Source organism: Balaenoptera ricei, chromosome 14 (genome assembly GCF_028023285.1).
Source record: "Balaenoptera ricei isolate mBalRic1 chromosome 14, mBalRic1.hap2, whole genome shotgun sequence".
In the NCBI taxonomy this organism is placed as follows: domain Eukaryota; kingdom Metazoa; phylum Chordata; class Mammalia; order Artiodactyla; family Balaenopteridae; genus Balaenoptera; species Balaenoptera ricei.
This window is the reverse complement of record NC_082652.1, coordinates 25,051,524-25,071,480: the sequence shown is the minus strand read 5'-3', so window position 1 is coordinate 25,071,480 and position 19,957 is coordinate 25,051,524. Positions and strand designations below refer to the sequence as shown.

The following is a 19,957-nucleotide window of genomic DNA, read 5'->3' as shown; positions in this document are numbered from 1 at the left end:
CGCAGGTTGTAGAGGTGTCCCAAGGGGAGCAGGAGTACGGTCATGTGACTTCGGATCTCTGCCCACTTTGTCTCTGTAGCGAAAGGAGCAAGAAACCTTGCAGCTGAAGCAGGAGGTGGAGATGCTGCAGGCCCAGAAGCAGGAGCTGCTGGGGTCACCCTCTCTGGGGGAGAATTGCATTGCGGCCTTGAAGGAGAGGCTCTGGAAGCTGGAATCCAGTGCCCTCGAGCAAGAGAAAATCCACAAGCAGCAGGAAAACACCATCAAGCAGCTGGAGCGGGTAGGAAGGTCCTGTCCAGGGCGATGCCCTGCCGCATGCTGACTCCAGTGCAGAAGGTCGTTACCCAGATACGACATAAGCGCCTCACTCAGCGGCTCCTCATTCTTCTGCGGCTCCCTGGCACCCCAGAGAACCTCAGCCCCCCTAGGTCTGCCATTCAGACCTTTCATGATGTAGCCCCTCCTGCCATCCTGCAGGCGTCAGTGTCAGCTCCTCCGAGAAGCTTGCCCTGATCTCCTTCTTGAAAACAACCCCACCTCCACGCCACTCCTTAGCCATTTGGTTCTCCTTCATAGCACCTGCCGTCGTGTGCCATAGTGCTTTAAAAAATGTACTCAATGCTTCTCTCCCCCATTAGGATATAAGTTTCAGGGAAGCAGGAGGCCTTTTTGGTTGATCTTGCTTATCAGGGCATCCCCAGAGCCTGGAATGAGGCCGGTGCATAGTTGGTACTCATTAAATAACTGTTGACCCAATATCTGGTGTTTATTGAGCACTGTCTGTGTACCAGACTCAGCCCTAAGCTCTCCTCACATCTCACCTCATCAATCTCCCCAAGAAGTTTATATGCTGAGATATTAGTATTATCCCCACTTTACGGATGTGGAAACTGAGGCTCAGGGACAGGGAGAAAATGGCAGGTACGGAATTTGGAGCCTGCACCATCTGACTCCACAGCGCCTCGGATACCTGTGCTGTGCACAGCCTCCAGGGAGATGGGAGCCCTGATCTTTGGAAAACGCAAAATAACTGAGGGGAATAAGGCAGGAATCCAATACTCTTGTACCAGCCCGCTCAACGAAGCACCTGATGAATATTTTATCTGCTTGTTTGTTTATATGCCCAACTCATTCCACAAAGAATTTGAGGCAGCTTATAAGATGTATGCATAATAAAATAGAAGAATAAATAAAACAAGCCAAACCAGAAAAACACAAATTAAAACCGGTGCTAAGGAACGGTGGGGTGGTGAATTAATAAGCAGACATGCAGAACATACGATCTTACACACTTAATAGGTTTAGCTCTAAAATTCCTGGTGGCCAGAGAGAAAAAGGAAATGTGAGTTACATGCTTTTTTATCATCCCCAAGATAAAAACAAGCCAGGTTTTTGAGGGGAAGCAAGGCTTTTCTTGATGCTTAGTTCTAAAGAAATTTCTCATGTGGGATTTCATAAGGGGTAATTATGTTGAAATGGTTTTAAGGTTGGAACTCCTTTTTCAAGAACATCTGACCAGGCAGCATGAATACGTAAAAGCAAATAAACTGAGCAGCTCTGGTAAAGTGGGGGCGGTCAGGGGGAGGCTGGGGTGCTGGCCCTTGCTTCTCACATATCCCCACTCCATCGGGATGGAGTCTGCTGAGTATTGAGACATGGATGTGGCAGGCGTGGAGGGACAGTCTGTAGTGGTTCAGAAAACAGCTTCTTTACTCACTCAGTCAAACCCATATTTATTAAGCACCTACTGTGTGCCAGGCACAGGGTGGATGCTAGGGATACAGCTGTAAACAAGACGAATGTGGTCTCCGCTCTGCCGAAGGTTATAGTTATGCTGAGTGTTATGAGAAGGTTTAACTTGCAGATCTGGTTTGGGGAGCAGGTTTGGAACAGTCAGGGAAGACTTCCTGGAGGAAGTGACATTTACTGAAGCTGAAAGCTGAAGGATGAGTCTGAGTTGGCTGACGGGGGAGAGTTCCAGGCAGGGGGAACAGCCAGTGCAAAGACCTGCAGGCAGGGGAGTCACGTGGCATTTAAGGAACTGCAAGATGGTCACATGCAGATGGGGTCTGTGTGACGTTAGGCGAGCCCCCTGTTTTCTCTAGACTTTAGTCTCCTCATCTGTACAGTGAAGTCAGAGCCTTGTCAACCCCCTAGCCTCCCCCCAACCCCAGCTGTGAATCTGTGAAGGTTCGTGAAGGAGGGGGGATATCTGTGCAGGTCGTTCTGGGACGTAGAGGGTGGAACAGCGTCACATAGCAACCCAGAGTCAAGAACAGAGTGAGCACTTTGGAAAGCTGTGTTACCTCTTGAAGATGTCACCAGGGGACCACTCGGTGTTCGGAAGCAGAAATGTGCTACGGTGACCTCAGGGACCCGAGGCTGAATGCAGCTTCCCAGTACCCCCGTCAGCTTACACAGGAGGCGAAGCTGACTCAACCCTTTCATCCATCTTCAGCTTCACCCATCATCTCACACTGCACTGGGCTATTGTAGACATCCAGGAGATATTTATTGATTACAACATAGCACTTTTTCCAGGAAATTTTATGTTAACTCATATAAGCTTGACATAAATGGTATTGCAGATGTCAGGAGTGTCCAAGAGGCTAGGAAAAAAATGAAAAAGAAATATTACATTTACTTGCTTTAAATGCTCCTCATTTTGGATTATCTTCCCATAACCTCTGTCATTTTAAAGGAGGCAGGGAAGGAAGTTGGCATTTAAAGTGAGCCTGCTTTCTGCCGAGAACTACAGTAGGGGCTCTGATGCACGCCATTCTTCTTCCTCTTCACCACAGTCCTCTGTAGTAGAGAATATCATCAACGTTGGGAAAGACCACAGTTGTCTTTTTTCAACTGCATGTCCATGTTAGAGAGGCAACAATTGTAGCCTCATGAAAGCTTGCTGTGAGGTGCCAGGGCAGAGTAGCAAATGGTCAGGACGTTGTAGTTTCTACAGTCTGACCCTCTGCACTGGTGGGTTCCACGCTGCTCCATGACCAACAGCACTGAAGAGGATACATCAATGAAAGCTTAACAGTACAGGTTCCTGAGGCCCGTATCCTGGAGATTCTGACCCAGTAGGTCTAGAGTGAAGTCCTGGAATTGAAATTTTTTTAGAAAAAGGCACCAGGTAATTCTAATATGCCACAAAACTTGACAAGCAAGAGCTTGGATCAGTCTCTCAATTATGAAAATCAAGAAAGTAAATTCTTGAACTAGAATTGGATCCCATGACTTCTGCCTCCAGTTCTGGAGCCTTTTATGTAAGATGGCACAGCTTAAACATCACACGCAGCTCTTTTCCTGCCCTGAGCAGGTGTTGGAGGCTCTCATTGAAAAGACTCACCTCCTTAATGGGAACACAGTTCTTGGTTATGTCAGGCTTCCGGGAAGGGAGGGGCCAATCCTTACTCTGTTTTCAAAATAATGGGGAAAGAAAACGTAATCTTTTTGTGCCGGGCGTTGTGCTAAGTGCTTTATATGTCATTTCATTTCATTCTCACAAATGTATTTTAAGAAAGCTGTTTTCTACAGAGCAAGGTAACTAACCAGAGGCAAAGTGAATTGTCAAGGTAGCATCTTGGGCAAGTTATCTCCCTCTCCGGGATTTCCTGTCTTCATAAGTAAACTTTTATTCTACCATCCATTCACCCACCTATCCACCCATCTAGAAGAACTTCCCTGATGCCTGCTCCAGGGATGACAAATTTGTTTCATTCTGAGAGTGTTGAGAAGGATTCCAAAATGATATCTAAACTCAGTGGCAAAGAGTGTGATTGATTAGTGACGTTATGTTTTGACCACGGAAGGGATAGAGGCAGTATTTGGGCTATTTATCTACCATTTCTGACCTCCCTGGCTGCCTGGGGCGGGGTGGGGGGGATAACTTGACTCTCATCCATGCAGTCCCAAAATGAGAAATGCAGCTGAAATGCTAAGAACGACACGGACGGTGTGGGTCACCCTCACACGCTGTCCTTGCTGCCCCCAGCTCCGCCAGCGGTTTGAGCTGGAGATTGAACGGATGAAGCAGATGCACCAGAAGGACCAAGAGGACAAGGAGGAGGAGATGGAGGACATCCGCCAGTCCTGCCAGAAGCGGGTACGTGAGCCACGAGCACAGCTGTGTCCTGGGGTCCCGGCAGGGTCAGTCTGGGTGCCTCATCCTTAGAGGGAGGGGAATCCCAGGGCCTGGGGACGGACTCTTCAACCACCTGAGACCTTAGCTTCCTCAGTGCTTTCAAGGGTGCTGGAGCAGACGTACCTGTCCTAACTACGATCCTCTGAAACTGTCTAGCATAATCACCCCAAGATTTCTACCAAGAGCCCACAGTGCCATGTGACTGATGCTTTGGGTAAGGATTTATATGTTTCAAGAAAGGGACCAGTCCCTTCTGGCTATTTGCCTTGCACATCACTTCTTACATTTTATCCAAGCTCTTTGCAGACATTTCAAACAGTGTATAAGAAGGCAGTAAACCCTTGAAATCTTACCACCAAGGCACCATCATTATTACTATTTTTAAATGTTCTTTCCTCTCTCTCTTTCATTGTACCCACAAGTGCATATTTGTAGAGATACCATTTTACCTAAATGGGGTCATGCTGCTTTGAAGCCTGCTGTTTTCACTGGGAAGTTTGTCCTGGGCCTCCTCTCATGTCAGTAAATGCGGATCTAATTTACATGTTTAATGTCTCATAAAAGTATTCCACCTTAGGCGTGTGCTCTCATTAATTCTCTTGTCATTGGACATTTTCTGTTTTTATGGCCAATGCTGAGACAAACCTCCTTACAGATGCATTCACTGATGTGAATGTGTAAGATGAATCTTTAAAATGGAATTGCTGAGAAGCTTTGGGTTAAGCCTCATTTAACAGGTTTTGTCTAGGCAGGATTTCTGTGGGCCTTTCATAGCCTTGGGTACATTGTGAATCTCCAAGAAGGGGCCGAGTAGCATTTCCCAAAGTTGACTCTGATTATTAGTTCTGTAAACAGAGACCTCCAAACTGCAGGGCCTGAGAGCATGGGTGCTGGAACTCATAGACTCTTGGTTTGAATCTTTGCCCTTCCAACTTAACAACTGTGATTTTGGGAAAGTGATTTTAAACCCTCAACTCCAACTAAACTACATTCCATTCTCTGTATCCACCGCTGGTCACTCAGAGCCAGTTTACAAGACACACAAAAAGCCAACGTTGCTACTTTATTTGGAGTCACAGAGGCTTGGATCAAGTCCCAGCTCCATTAGCTATCAACTGTGGGGCGTTGGAGAAATCACGTAACCTTGCTAATAAGCCTCACTTCTCTCATCCGTAAAATAGGATAATGATGGCCCCCTGCCGGGTCACAGGGAAGATTCAAGGAGATCACAGATGTGGAACTATTGCACAGAGCTTTGTAATGTAACCCTTGATGGTTGGAAACTTATGAGCAATACCGGTGTGTGCGTGGATTTTCAGGTAGCTGATCCTTCCAGAGGAACCAGGGAACAAACCTGGTGGTTGCCTTGCTCTTGGGTGTGACTAATCCATCCAAGAGAAGAAGGGTTCAGGGACTTGGTGCTCTGCAGAGCCCCCCAAGAGCATCATCCTGGGCGGGGCTGGAGGAGGCCTCAGTGGTGTCAGGACCTCGGCGGAGACGGGACTCTAGTGAGCAGGTCCTGGGCAGATGGGGTCGCCTTGGCATCCTGTCATCACTCTGGGGGGGGTGAGGGGAGTAAGTAAGAACTGAGCCCCTCTCCACTCCCAGTGGTTGGTGCTGCTGCATCTGCTGCCCTTCCTGCTCCTCAAATACTCCTTTTGGGGCCCCTTTAGAGCTCAGCCCTTCTGGGGGTTTACATGGATCATCCCAATGGGCCAAGTGCGTTCCCCCCAGAACTCCCCAGAGTTGGAAAAGAAGAGTCATAGATTTTAGGTTCAACCAGACCTGTGTGCCCTTGAGTAAGTCTTGTAACTGCCCTAAGACTCAGTTTTCTCATCTACAAAATGGGAGCAATAAGAGAAAATGTTCTACCTTACCTACGCTGTTGTGAGAATAAGATGAAAGAATGGCAGATGCCTTATAAACTGTAAACTGCTGTGAATTATCATTGAGGGGCCAATTTCTGCTTATTTTCCATTATTGCATATTTGGAAGAAATGAATGAGATTCTTTGAATACCCAGTGGGCACCATGTTTCAGGCTGGGTTCTTTATGTCTGTCAGCTTACTTAATTCTCATAAGCACTCTGTAAGGGTTATAGTACTGGTTCTACAGATGAGGAAAATAGAGTCCCAAAGGTGAAGGGTCTTCCCCAAGGTTACCTCACTGGGAAGTAAATGAGCTCGGACTTGAACTTAGATCTGTCTGACTCCAAAGCCCAATCTCTTAACCAAAATAACTAGATTTAAAAAGTTTTTTTTTTAATTTTGCAAATGTTTGGACTATGGAAGGCCATTTAGGAAGCACTTGATAGAAGTCAACCTTGGGCAGTGCTGCATCCTTTAGCACTTCTCTGCACATGAACTCACCAAAGGCTCTGATAAGTACTGCATGGAAGGCCCTGTTAACTCAGTGGCTCTCCCACACTTATTCTAGCGTGGACTTCCCTCCCTTCCCCACACACACAGTATACGTGTGAACACCATGTGGAAATGTTCTACAGAACACACTCCAGAAAACTTTGCCCTGCTTGATACATAATTTTTATTGTATATTTCTCAAAACGAGTTTCAGCTTTTGCAGTCTTCATTTTAAGCAGGTGTGAGCAGAGTGCCTTGTGTCTCTCACTCTTAAAAGAAAATTTTGAAACCAACTTTCTTCTGAAATGTCCATCCATCAGTACTTTTTTTCTGTCCGTGGGTCAGGAGATAGAAGCCCCCAGTCCCTGCCCATGTGCCCTCAGGTGAAGGGAGCACAATTTCTAGTGCATTCCAAGAGTGCCTCCGAGCATCATGAGTGCCCCGAGCCAGGACCCTGATGAGTTGGAGATGTGACCCAGACCCTCCTGAGGCTTTTCCATGGACAGATTTATAGAGGGGGAGGGTGAGGTCAGGGAAAGGTGTTTTTCTCCTATGACAGATACTAACATTGACTGCACATCTAGTGACTGCTCTGCTCAGTCTGTCTATCACCAGGGCAGGAAATCAATCATTAGAGACCTGGGTGGGAATGCCGATGGCTGTCTTGTGTGGCACAAGAGCTGGGGCCAGGAGACGGCATGCTGACTGTTCTCAGCAGCAGTTGATGTAGGAGTCTGTGCTTCAGGACCGCTCTCTGACTCAGTTTGCCCGTCTGTGTAAAGAAGGTCATTGAGAGCACAGGATGGAGAAAGGAGGAAGGGGTGAGACAACACACATGAGAGAGTCTGGTGCAGAAGAGGATGTGCAAAGCACCGTTATAGTGGGGCATCCACTTTAGCAGGGAGTGCCTGCCTTTGCTGGGTGATTACTGAGAAATCAGAGCCAATTGTAAACTAAATGAGTTGCTCGTAGCCAAAGGTCTTAGTTTGGGCTGCTATAGCAGAATATCGTAGACTGGGGGCGTGGGGTGGGGGAGCTTAAACAACAAACGTATATTTCTCACAGTTCTGGAGGCTGGAAAGTCCAAGATGGAGGTGCTGGCAGATTTGGTGTGGGGTGAGGGCCCTGCTCCTGGCTTGTAGATAGACGGCTGCCTTCTCACTGTGTCCTCACGCAGTGGAGAGAGAGAGGAAGCAAGTTCCCTGGTGTCTCTTCTTACAAGGGCACTAATCCCAGCATGGGGGCTCCACCCTCATGACCTCATCTAAACCTCACTATCCCCCAGAGGCCCCATCAGCAAGTAATACTGCATTGGGATTAGGAATTTTGGAGAGACAAACGTGCAGTCCAAACACCAAATAATCTCAAATGCAACTTTTTTTTTTTTTTTGCTACATCACAGTGTATTTAATAAGCGAGGTGAATGCATTTTATTGTGCTGGATACAATGTTGTGCAGAGTCTTAAAAAGTCAGAGTGCCAAGACTTGTAACTATTCAAGCTAGGTCATGGCAGAGGAAGGAGACATGTGTTAGGAAATGGGAAAGGAACTGGGGGCGGGAACTTCACAGTGAATGGCAGGGGGCTCCCCGTAATTGGCCAGCTCTCCCCATAGTTGTCCGGCTCCTGAGCTTTTAGGCTCCCAAGTCCTCTGACAGAGACACCCCCTCCAACTGCTAGGTGAGCCGTTGTGGAACTGGGCGAGGGGCCGTGAACTCCACCTCCCCCACCCCATCCTCCAGAGGGTCCCTGCCTCGTGGGGTTTGTCGGGTAGAGCTCTTGTATCCTATGCCTTCATCTGCCCTTTGTGCCCACAGCTCCGCCAACTGGAAATGCAGCTGGAGCAAGAATATGAGGAGAAGCAGATGGTCCTCCATGAGAAGCAGGACTTAGAAGGCTTGATCGGAACCCTCTGTGATCAGGTAAGAGGGAGACACCAGCAGATATTTGGGAAGCGCATCCCCTGCCTCCGGGGGCCCTGTTAGAGAGCTGATTTGTGGGGAGACCAGCTGGAGGGGTCTTAGGACCAGCCCAGGGTAGACCTTTCAGCTGGCCTCCACCTGCTCCTCCCAGGCGCCTTCTTCACCAATTCTGTCTCTGCCCTCAGTCACTGCCTCTTCAGAGGGCACCTTCCATGGGGGGAGTCTTCACACAGCAGGGTTCTTGGAAGAACCCTTGAGAATAAAGAGAGTGGGCCCAGCCACAAGTGACAGACGAGGTCGCCTTGCCTTCAGCCGCTGTTGGGGTGAGAGTATAGACAGCCTTTGCTTTAATGGGCTGACTGTGAATGGCTGCTGTGCTCAGAGCTGGCCTCGTGAGAACAGACTTTTGCTGAAGGCAGAGTCAGGCCAATGGCTCTTTAGACCCTAGCTGGGCCACTTCTATCTCCTTGGCTTTGCGTGATCTAATGAACTGCTCTGAGCTGCTGGAGAGCAGAGCCTTGTGGGGTTGTTGCCGTCGTCGCTGTAGACCAGGGTTGTCAGCTGCAGCACTGCAGACGTTTTGAGCTGCATCATTCTTTGCTGTTGGCGGCCGGCCGGGGTGCTGGAGGGAGGTGGCGCTGTCTCATCGTAGGCTGTTGAGCACCATCCCTGGCCTCCACCTCCTAAATGCCAGAAGCATCTCCCCCAGTTGTAACGACCACCAGTGTCTACGGACGTTACCACGTGTTCCTCCAGGACGCAGTCAACCTCCCTCTTTACAGAGAACCACTGCTGTGAAGGAAGCAGCCAGCAGTGCCCAGAGCCAGCTCCCAGTATCAGAGTTGGGGGGAATCGCTCCTCCATGAAACCCCGACATTGGAGAGGAATGCTGGTGGCTTCCATGATTTCTTTTTAAATATCATAGGAGTGTTTTTTAATGTATCTGCTTAACTTGTGTTCATTGTCTTTTAATTAGTAACGACCTTGCTGTCAATAACCTCCCCACAGTCGTTCGTCTTGTTCACAGAGGAATGTGGGTCCCCTCCAAACGGTCATCCAGGGCAGCCAGGCTTCGGACAAATAGGTGCTCACTATGTTTTGTTTTGTTTTTTTATTGAGTAAATGAGTGAGTTCTAGAGCGGGACCCCTACAGCCGTGAGAGTGAGAGTCGGAAGCTGAGGACATCAGTGGGAGGACTACATGATCTTCCTTCTTTGGGTTTTCTGGGTTTTCAGCCGAGCAAACTGGGGCCACTGAGTGCAGAGCCACTGAGGCTCCTCTCCCTTCGGCATCCGCGCGAGAGAGAACACCCCAGGATTTGATTCTGGAATGATAGTCGGAAATCGTTGGGAGAAGGTTGCCTTCTATCCAGCATGGTCTGTTTAAGAAAACAAAGGAATTAATCCAGTAAAGAAAGGTTTTTATAAATATTGCTAAAATTTGAAGTTTTACATGCAAGGAGAAGGTAACTTTAAGTGAACGAGAAGCTAATTTTGTGTTAGTCACCAAGCTGGAGCCTTTGAATAACATCGCATTGGATACTTTTAAATGTCTTAGTAAGACATTTGCCAAACACATGGGAAAGTAGAACAGACAGTGTAATTGATGCTTGTGCGTCAAGGGGACAGGGTTCACAGAAATTAACATTTTGCCGCATCAGATTCCGATGCTTTTAAGGAAGCAAAGCATTTCAAAAACAGTTGGTGGCCCCTTGGTTTCTGTTCCTCATCTCCCATCCCTTTATCCTTCCATCTTTTCGTCCTTCACTCCCAGAGGGGACCATTCTCCTGAGGTTGGAGACTTTAATTCCCCTGTGTGTATATTTGAACTTTAACTGTATACAGTACATATGATTCTGCCTTTACTTCTACTGCCCTTCCGTACTCTGTTTTTGAGATTCCTCCATGATAATACATGTAGCTCTAATCTGTTCTTTTTTAACTGCTACACAGTATTCATTTTCTTTAATCCTACTCTTCTGTTGGTGGATATTTAGCTGTTTCCATTCTAGGACGCAGAGCTACAGTGCATATTCTTATACATGTCTCCCTGTGCACGTGGGAAAGAGATTCTCCAGGGTATGAATCTAGAAGAGCAATTGCTGGCTGTTAGGAATGTACCACTTTGGAATTATTAGATGTTGCCCAGATTGTTCCTCAGAGTGATTGTGGCGGTTTACATTGTCACCAGCAGTTTTTTCTTTGCTACCACACATTCCCCCCACCCCCGACACGTGGCACTGTCAGACATTTAAAGATCTTTACCAGTTACTGAGTGTTAAGTTGTACGGCTTGTCCCTCATGACTAGTGAAGTTGTGCATTTTTCACGTTTATTATGGTTTTCTCTTATGTGAGTTGCCTGTTTGTAGTGTTTTGTCTTCACCTTTTTTTTCTATTCATTATTCACGATCCTGATCCAAGATGCTAATCCACTTTTGGTTGTATATTTTGCAAATATCTCCTACTCTATGGATAATCATTTCACTTTGTTTATAATGTTTTTTACTTAATAAAAAGTGTTTTTTATATAGTCATATTCATCAGTTATGGTTGATTCTTTTAAGATTTCTTTCCTTAACAGAGTTCGTAAAGATATTTCACCATATTTCTGAAAATTTCTAAAGTTTTGAGCATTTTTAGGCCTTTAACCCAGCTAGATTTTATTTTATTTTTTAATTAATTAATTTATTTATTTATTTTTGGCTGCGTTGGGTCTTCGTTGCTGCGCGTGGGCTTTCACTAGTTGCGGCGAGCGGGGGCTACTTTTCGTTGCGGTGCGCGGGCTTCTCATTGTGGTGGCTTCTCTTGTTGCGGAGCATGGACTCCAGGCACGTGGGCTCAGTAGTTGTGGCTCGCGGGCTCTAGAGTGCAGACTCAGCAGCTGTGCCACACGGGCTTAGTTGCTCCGCGGCATGTGGGATCTTCCCGGACCAGGGCTCGAACCCATGTCCCCTGCACTGGCAGGCGGACCCCCAACCACTGTGCCACCAGGGAAGTCCCACCTAGATTTTATTTTGGTATGTGTGAGGTAGGAATCTATATTTTCCCGATATAGACCACCTTTGTTTTATTTCGTGAGTAATTTTTTCTACAATTTCCATACATGTATGGCTGTGTTTTGGGGCTACCCATTCTGTTTAATTGGTTTATTCTTCAGTTCCTGCACCATGTGGTCTTAATGGCTGGGTTTGATAACTTGTAAACAGCTTATCTTTCTCATCTCTAAAATTGTCTTAGCTATTTGCGATCCTTTAATCTTCTTTTTGAGATTCCATAACAAAGCCTGGTGGGGATTTTCAAATGCATTGGTTTGTAAGTTAGTTGGGAACAAGAGACATATTTTTTTAATATTGAAGTATTGCAATCATGAGCATGCTATGTTTCTTCATATATCTATGGCTTTCATAAATATATTTTTTATTGTAAATTAATACCTTATAATAATAAAAAATAATATTTATTTTATTGTATATTTTATTATTTTTTTCCATATAAGTCTTGAGCTCTTCTGTTAGATTTACTTCTAGGAATCTTGTTGTTTCTGTGGCTCTTATAAGTAGAATATTTTTCTATACTTCTATTAATTATAGTGGTACATGGGGATACATTTTGCTTATAATTGTGTTATAGTTTTCTCTTTATATATTTTGAGGTTATATTTTTAGGTACATTTAAGTTTGTTATTGTTTTATTTCCTTGGCACATTGTACATTGTTCTTCTAATTGTTGTATGGTGTCCCTTTTTTTCTCTGTGAATTATTTTTGCCTTATTTTATTTTGTGTGATTTCTTTTAGTTTGCCCGCAAGGCCTTTTTTATCTCTTTGTTTTTAACCTTTCTCTGTGTGTGTGTCCCTTAAACAGATGGATACTTTTTAATGCAATATTTTAGTCTCTAACTTTTCATTGGAGAATTTAATTCATTTACATTTATATAATGACTGATACATTTGAAATTATTTCTATTCTTTTGTGTTTAATTTTGTTGGTTTATTGCCCCCTTTCTTTGCTTCTTCCTTTATTCCTTTCCTCCTTTGGGGTAGATTGATAATGTCTTCTATGATCTCTTTTGTTCTATTAGATACTATCAGTTCCTTCATATAAATGAAACAAGTGAGGCTCAAAAGGTAAAGCACATTGCCCAAGATCATATAGGTTGTTAGTGGCCTACGTGAATTCGAAGTGAGGTCTATCAATATATTATTTGAAAACCTGTATTTTTTAATTAAATCTAACACCATGCTGCTTAAAAAGTGATTAAGGTTTAGTTAACTAGAATTATCCTTTTCTGGGCCATCTTCTTTCCTAATGTTATCAGGCAATCCAGATCTGCCATTAATTTGCTGTGCAACCTTCAGCTACATACGTTCTCTCTAAGCCTCAATTTCCCCATCTGTAAAGTGGTTTGATTACCCCTAATAACATTTTTAGATCATTTGTTAAAAGTGCTTAGAGAGTTCTTTGATGACAGACATTGAACAACTGCCCCAAACAATTTACCCTTAATGATAAATGGTGAAACAATCCAGGTTGGAACAGAGTTTCCCACAACAACACTAAACATCATTTAGTTTTATTGGTTAATTATTCACCAGCTTTATCTAAATTTGAATCTTTGTGCTGCAAAATGTAAACTTGTAGAATGACATTTATTTCCCATTAACCTAATGAGTTTTGGGGTGGTTTTTTTTCTCCTCCTTTTGCGTAGCAATTTATTATGAAGGGGAGGATGACTTGGTCTGAGGTTTTGTTGTGAATTTGTTTGCAGTGATCCCTCTGGAAAGGAGATGGTGCCAGCATTTTCAGAGCCTTTCTGGCAGCAAGAATGGGGTCATCCTGAATGTCCCTGATGCTGACCTGCCCCACAGGAGAATTAAAGGCACTTTAGGATGTGTGCAGAGCAAGAGCAGATACAAAAATGAGGAAGGTGCAAAAGCATGCTGCTTGAGTGTAATCATGGCAAAGAATCTGGGCTCTCGAGTTAATAAGTCCCGGCTCAGATTTCACCAGGCACTCTGGTGCAGTGGTTAGAGACTTGAATTCTAATACTGAGCTGCCTGGGTTCCAGTCCCTGGGTAGCCACTTAGGAGCAGTGTGGCCTTGGGCTGATCACTTACACTCTCTGTTTTATCGGTTGTGCCTCCATTTCCCTATGACAGTACATACTGAAGAGCTCCACACAGCTCACGTGAGCTGGCCCCAGGGAACTTCTCTCATTCTGTGACCTTCCCCATCCCTGTGTTTTATACCCTCATGCTAATCACCCAGAACCGCATATTCAAGATGGTTTCTCAGCTGTGCCCCTTCCTGCACCTCACCTAACTAGCTCCTGCTTACTTGAGACTGTGTCTAGTCCCATCCCAGCCTTGGCTGGGATGCTCCTCTGTGCCTTCATAACACCCTTTTTTTTTTTTTTTAAATTAAAGAGCAAAACATAACCTCTTTTCTTGTATATTTTACTAAAATTACCTCTTTGCAGTCAGAAAAGTTGGGTTCATATCCTAACTCTGCCACTTATGATTAGCTGTGTGATCTTGGGCAAACTGCTTCACTTTTGTAAGCCTCAGTTTCATCATCCATAAAATGGGAATCATAATACTTCACACCCCATAGATTCACCATGCGGACTCCACGTGTTCATACCCATAAAGCGTTTAGAACAGTGTCTGACGCTTAGCAAGCCCGAAGTGTAAGCTATTACTATTTTAATAAAGGCAATAATAATAATGTCACTTTAAAGAGACTATCACAGGAGTGAAATGCAGTAATATGTGACAAAGGGCCTGGCACCATGCCCAGTCCTCAGCTCCTCAGCTCAGGAGGAGATATATATATATAAATATAAATACACACACCTCAGCATTTTAAACTTAACAAAGCAATAAATCTGAGAACTAAGAGGCTATATTCTAAGAACCAACTCATTTTTCAAAGAATTCAGAACTGGCGGTAGAAAAATAACACAAAGTCTAGAGGAATACATTCCAGGTCATCAGACAGTACTCATAATCTTTTATATTTGTGAAGCATTTGACAGCGTACAAAGTGCTTTTCGATCCATTATCACATCTGATCCTTGTCTTATCTCAACATGGAGGATAGGGATTTTTTTTTTTTTTTTTTTAACCTCTTCCTTTATAGATGAGGAAACTCAGGCTCTGAGAGGTGGCATGACTCAGCCTCAGTCCCACCGCCAGCAAGTGGCGAGCCAGGGTTTCAAGCCTGGGCCACCTCATTCTAAATCCCAAGTTCTTTCTAGAATATTCTGGGGCATTCTGAGCATCCAGGAATTGGTTGCACTTGGTGTGGAGGCACAGATGTCCAGGGGTGTAGAAACTGGGTTCCATGGATGACACACCTGCACCCCATTTTCTTGAAAACTCCCCATCTGACCAGTGGTGCCATGTTCCTTCCTCTGGTCTCCTGCAGAGAAAGGGGCTGTTAGTTTCTTTCAGAGACATTAACCCCAATGCTTTTGAAGTAGGTGTTCTGTTTCTAGGGGAGACCATGGGCTGTCAGGGTTTCACGGGGCCCCTACCTGATTCTGCACCTCCCTTGGTTTGTCTCGGCCTGTACTGTTGGCCACTGGGAGTTGTTAACGAATCTAATTCGCCCTCCCCGTGCCAAGTCCAGGCTGCGGCTTCTTCAGGAGCCACGTGACTACTGTCTTGGAGGACAGGATCCTGGGGGAGGGAATGTGCTCACCTCTGGGCAAGGTCCCTCTGCAGAAAATAGCCTGTCTTTATACGAGCAAAAGAGACCCGCTCAAGGGACAGAAGAGCTTGATTTAGACCTTCAAAAGCAGCACAAATATTTCTAATACCATTTACTGATGTGTAACATACATGCAGGGAAGCACACCTTATCCCACCTGTACTGCTCATTGAATTTGCATCAGCTCTTAAAGCCGGCACCCAGATTAACACCACAAACAACCCTGCCTCCTGTATTACCCAGTCACTGCCCCTCCAGGGTAACTGCTGTCCTGACTTCTGTCAGCAGAGGGCCTCGCCTGACATGTAAGCTCTTGCAAGGTGATGGCTGTGGTATACATTATGAGACAGAATAACTTTGGATCCTTACAGGCTGTGATAACAGTCATGACAGCAGCTCAGATTTGTTGTGCCTTTACTATGAGTCATGCTGTGGGCTAAACACCTGTTTAATTTCCACAGCAGCCCTGTGTGGTTGCTGCCATTCTTTTTTTTTTTTTTTTTTACATCTTTATTGGAGTATAATTGCTTTACAATGGTGTGTTAGTATCTGCTTTATAACAAAGTGAATCAGTTATACATATACATATGTCCCCATATCTCTTCCCTCTTGCGTCTCCCTCCCTCCCACCCTCCCTATCCCACCCCTCTAGGTGGTCACAAAGCACCAAGCTGATCTCCCTGTGCTCTGCGGCTGCTTCCCACTAGCTATCTGTTTTACGTTTGGTAGTGTATATATATGTCCATGCCACTCTCTCACCTTGTCCTAGCTTACCCTTCCCCCTCCCCATATCCTCAAGTCCATTCTCTAGTAGGTCTGTGTCTTTATTCCCGTCTTGCCACTAGGTTCTTCATGGCCTTTTTTTTTTTTTTTCTTAGATTCCATATATATGTGTTAGCATACGGTATTTGTTTTTCTCTTTCTGACTTACTTCACTCTGTATGACAGACTCTAGGTCCATCCACCTCACTACAAATAACTCAATTTCATTTCTTTTTATGGCTGAGTAATATTCCATTGTATAGATGTGCCACATCTTCTTTATCCATTCATCTGTTGATGGACACTTAGGTTGCTTCCATGTCCTGGCTATTGTAAATAGTGCTGCAGTGAACATTGTGGTACATGACTCTTTTTGAATTATGGTTTTCTCAGGGTATATGCCCAGTAGTGGGATTGCTGGGTCATATGGTAGTTCTATTTTTAGTTTTTTAAGGAACCTCCATACTGTTCTCCATAGTGGCTGTATCAATTTACATTTGGACCAACAGTGCAAGAGGGTTCCCTTTTCTCCACACCGTCTCCAGCATTTATTGTTTGTAGATTTTTTGATGATGGCCATTCTGACCGGTGTGAGATGATATCTCATTGTAGTTTTGATTTGCATTTCTCTAATGATTAATGATGTTGAGCATTCTTTCATGTGTCTGTTGGCAATCTGTATATCTTCTTTGGAGAAATGTCTGTTTAGATCTTCTGCCCATTTTTGGATTGGGTTGTTTGTTTTATTGATATTGAGCTGCATGAGCTGCTTATAAATTTTGGAGATTAATCCTTTGTCAGTTGCTTCATTTGCAAATATTTTCTCCCATTCTGAGGGTTGTCTTTTGGTCTTGTTTATGGTTTCCTTTGCTGTGCAAAAGCTTTTAAGTTTCATTAGGTCCCATTTGTTTATTTTTGTTTTTATTTCCATTACTCTAGGAGGTGGGTCAAAAAGGATCTTGCTGTAATTTATGTCATAGAGTGTTCTGCCTATGTTTTCCTCTAACAGTTTTATAGTGTCTGGCCTTACATTTAGGTCTTTAATCCATTTTGAGTTTATTTTTGTGTATGGTGTTAGGGAGTGTTCTAATTTCATACTTTTACATGTACCTGTCCAGTTTTCCCAGCACCACTTATTGAAGAGGCTGTCTCCTCCACTGTATATTCTTGCCTCCTTTATTGAAGATAATGCTGCCATTCTTGTTTTGCCGATGAGGAGGCTTAGGCTTGGGGAGGAGAAAGGTCTTGTCCAAGGTCACACAGTGTGAGTGGTGGAGGCACGATGTTCCAGGTTCCAGAGAACTTGGACCCTGGCCACTACTTTGCCATCTTAGCTCACAAGCCTTCCCTTGGCTTCCAGATCGGCCATCGGGACTTTGATGTGGAGAAGCGTCTTCGGAGGGACCTCAGAAGGACTCACGCGCTATTGTCAGACGTGCAGCTCCTGCTGGGGACCATGGAGGACAGCAAGACGTCGGTCAGCAAGGAGGAGCTGGAGAAAGTGCAAAGCCAGGTGGGTGTCACGGGGTCCTCTCAGAACCCCATGGGGAGGATGCTGCGGCCAGCGGGGGGAGAATGGTTCTCCCACCCAGATGGGCGTGGCCACAGTGCTGATGTCTGACTTTCACAGACCTGCGTGGAGGTGGAGGGCACTGCGGGGCTGGATGGGTCACATGGATATGGTAGATGAGGAAGGGGGTTTATAAATGACTTAGGAGTCCTGTTCCCTTCTTTAGGACTGAGGCAGAGTGAGTTTGAGTCCTTGGGCAGATCAGGGCCCTGGGGCAGGATGGCTGAGTGCAGCACGCACGCGTGCCTGTGTGCACGCGTGCGTGCGTGGTGACCAGCGGGGCTGGATGTGAAACGGACAGTGCTGATAATGCAGACCCTACGTGAGGGTGAGCACCTCCATTCACAAGAGCGGTGACTCACGCGGAGGCCCGCAGCTAGAGGGTGGCAGAGTCGGGATTCAAACCCAGGTCTTCAGGCCCCACCTTCCCTGGCTGCCTCAGAGAAGAACGGGAGGCGGATGAGAGGTGAGGCCAGGAGGGAGCTGAGCACCTCAGGAGACGTGATGGGCTCAGACTGTCCTGGTTTAGTGCTAAAAGTCCCGTGTCCCGGGCAAGCCCTCAGCCCCAGGGGCACCAGGACAGTTGGTCACTCATTTCTCTTCATGGCCATGTCAGAACATTAGAATCACTTGTGCTTGAATGTGTCCCCTCCCTCAATCCTCGTGGTACCCCTGGGGGAGGGCAAATGATATTGTGCGCATTTAACAGATGGGAAAGTTCTGTCCACAGGTGGGAAGCAATGCACCCAAGGTAACACAGCAGGTAGGTGGCAGGGTTGGGATTCAAATCCAGGGCTCATGATTCTAAGTGCAGAATCTGGGGGCTCTTTTGCTTCACCCTGCGTCTTCCTGTCTGTCTGACCGACCAGGTGGGTGGAGGACCCTGAGCCTCCTCCGTCAGGCAGTCAGGATGTCTGAGCACTCAGCCACCACTCGGGCATCTTGGGTTCATGCGGCCCCCTTGGCAGGAGGCCCTGTATTCTGCCTGTCTTCCATCAAAATATTCCTGATGCCGTCCAAGTCCCCTCTCTCCGTAGGTGAATGTTCTTGGAAAGGAACCACAGTGGTTTTGTTTTTTCCTCTTTTCTTTTTTCTTTTTTTATTATTCATGAGAAGTCTCCCTCTGCAGGGTTAAAATGTGTGTTCTTGGAAAATAGTGGTATTTAGTGAAGGCGCCTTGAGCTGAATCAAAGAGCTTCATTCTTCTGAAAGTCCTTCCCCATCTCTGCATCCGGCTCCTATCAAAGAGAATTCACAGCCTTGGCTTTCTGTTGCTGTTGTCATGGAAATTGTTATAAGGATGGGATCGTGTGGACCAGAGGTCAGGGTACAGTTGCTTTGGCTCCCAGCACACGTGTCCCGGATGCCAGAGTCAGAGCTAATCAAATAAAGTAGCGATGACATTGGGCATTGCTGTCTCTCCTCTCCCGTGTACGGTATTTGTCCTTTACCTGAAGCCTCCAGGGACAGAGGCAGGGAGAGCAGACGGGAGGGGGGAAGGGAGAGGGAGCTAACTTTGCTGCCGGCTGTGTCTTCAGTGCTGGACTATTCCATTCATTCCTTCATTCACTATTTATGCTGCATCTACTGAGTGTCAGGCGATGTGCTAGATCTAAGTATATTATGGTTAGTAAGACAGGCATGGTCTTCTCCCTTTGAAACTGATGTCTGCTGGAAAAGAGGACAAGCAAACAATGATACACATAAACAGAAGTATCCCACATCTTAATTCAGGTAGTAAAGGAAATAAGTGGGGTTATTATAAATAATAAAGGGAATAGGGAATTGCAAGGGGTCTCGTTTAGCTTGGGTGATCAGCTAAACTCCCCTGGGAGAAGGAGAAGCAGGCAGAGACCAGAATGTGCGGGGCCTGGGAGGTTTGGATTTTATTCCAGGGGTGATGAGAAGCCGTTGGGACGTTCTGAGCAGAGCGTGACATAATCGGATTCAGAGGATCACTCCTCTGTGTGGGGAAGGGATTGAGGAGGGATGAGTGCATGCTGTTAGGAGGCTAGAGTACCCCTCTAGGCTGGAGGAAAGGGTCTCCTGGGTTAAATGGTTGTGGGGATGGTGAGAGGAGGCAAAGTGGGGGCTGGTTTGGAGCTGACGGGACTGGTAGATGGTCGGGGTGGCAACAAGAAGTGCATTACTTAGATCATCCTCACCAGAACCCTAGGAGGTGGCTATTTCTATTTTTGACCCATTTTACTAATAAGGAAACAGGCTCTGAGAGGTTGAGTAATTTACCCAATGGCACACAGCAGCATATGTCTTAATGCCGCCAGCGCCGACAGTTCTGTACCCATGATGTTAACATTTTTCAACCACCTACTATGTATCAGGCTTTTCCTTGGAATTTCGGGGTCCCCAAACTTGGCTGCACATCCGATAACTTAAGTACCGTTTAAAAATCACAGATTTACAGGCCCCCCTCCTCCTTTTCTCTTCCCATTGAGACCCAGGATCTACATTTTTTTTAAAATTA

General features: G+C 45.8%; 1 protein-coding gene across 2 annotated transcripts in view; it reads left to right on the top strand.

Annotated features, from left to right (window-relative positions):
- The window catches only part of MYO18B (myosin XVIIIB), a 234,144-nt gene that overhangs the window by 132,439 nt on the left and 81,748 nt on the right, over positions 1–19,957 (top strand). For both annotated transcript variants that reach the window (XM_059895391.1, XM_059895390.1), the window contains exons 31-34: positions 80–280; positions 3,998–4,108; positions 8,324–8,428; positions 17,263–17,415. In XM_059895391.1, coding sequence (XP_059751374.1) covers positions 80–280; positions 3,998–4,108; positions 8,324–8,428; positions 17,263–17,415 — 570 coding nt within the window. The remainder of the gene's footprint in view (positions 1–79; positions 281–3,997; positions 4,109–8,323; positions 8,429–17,262; positions 17,416–19,957) is intronic.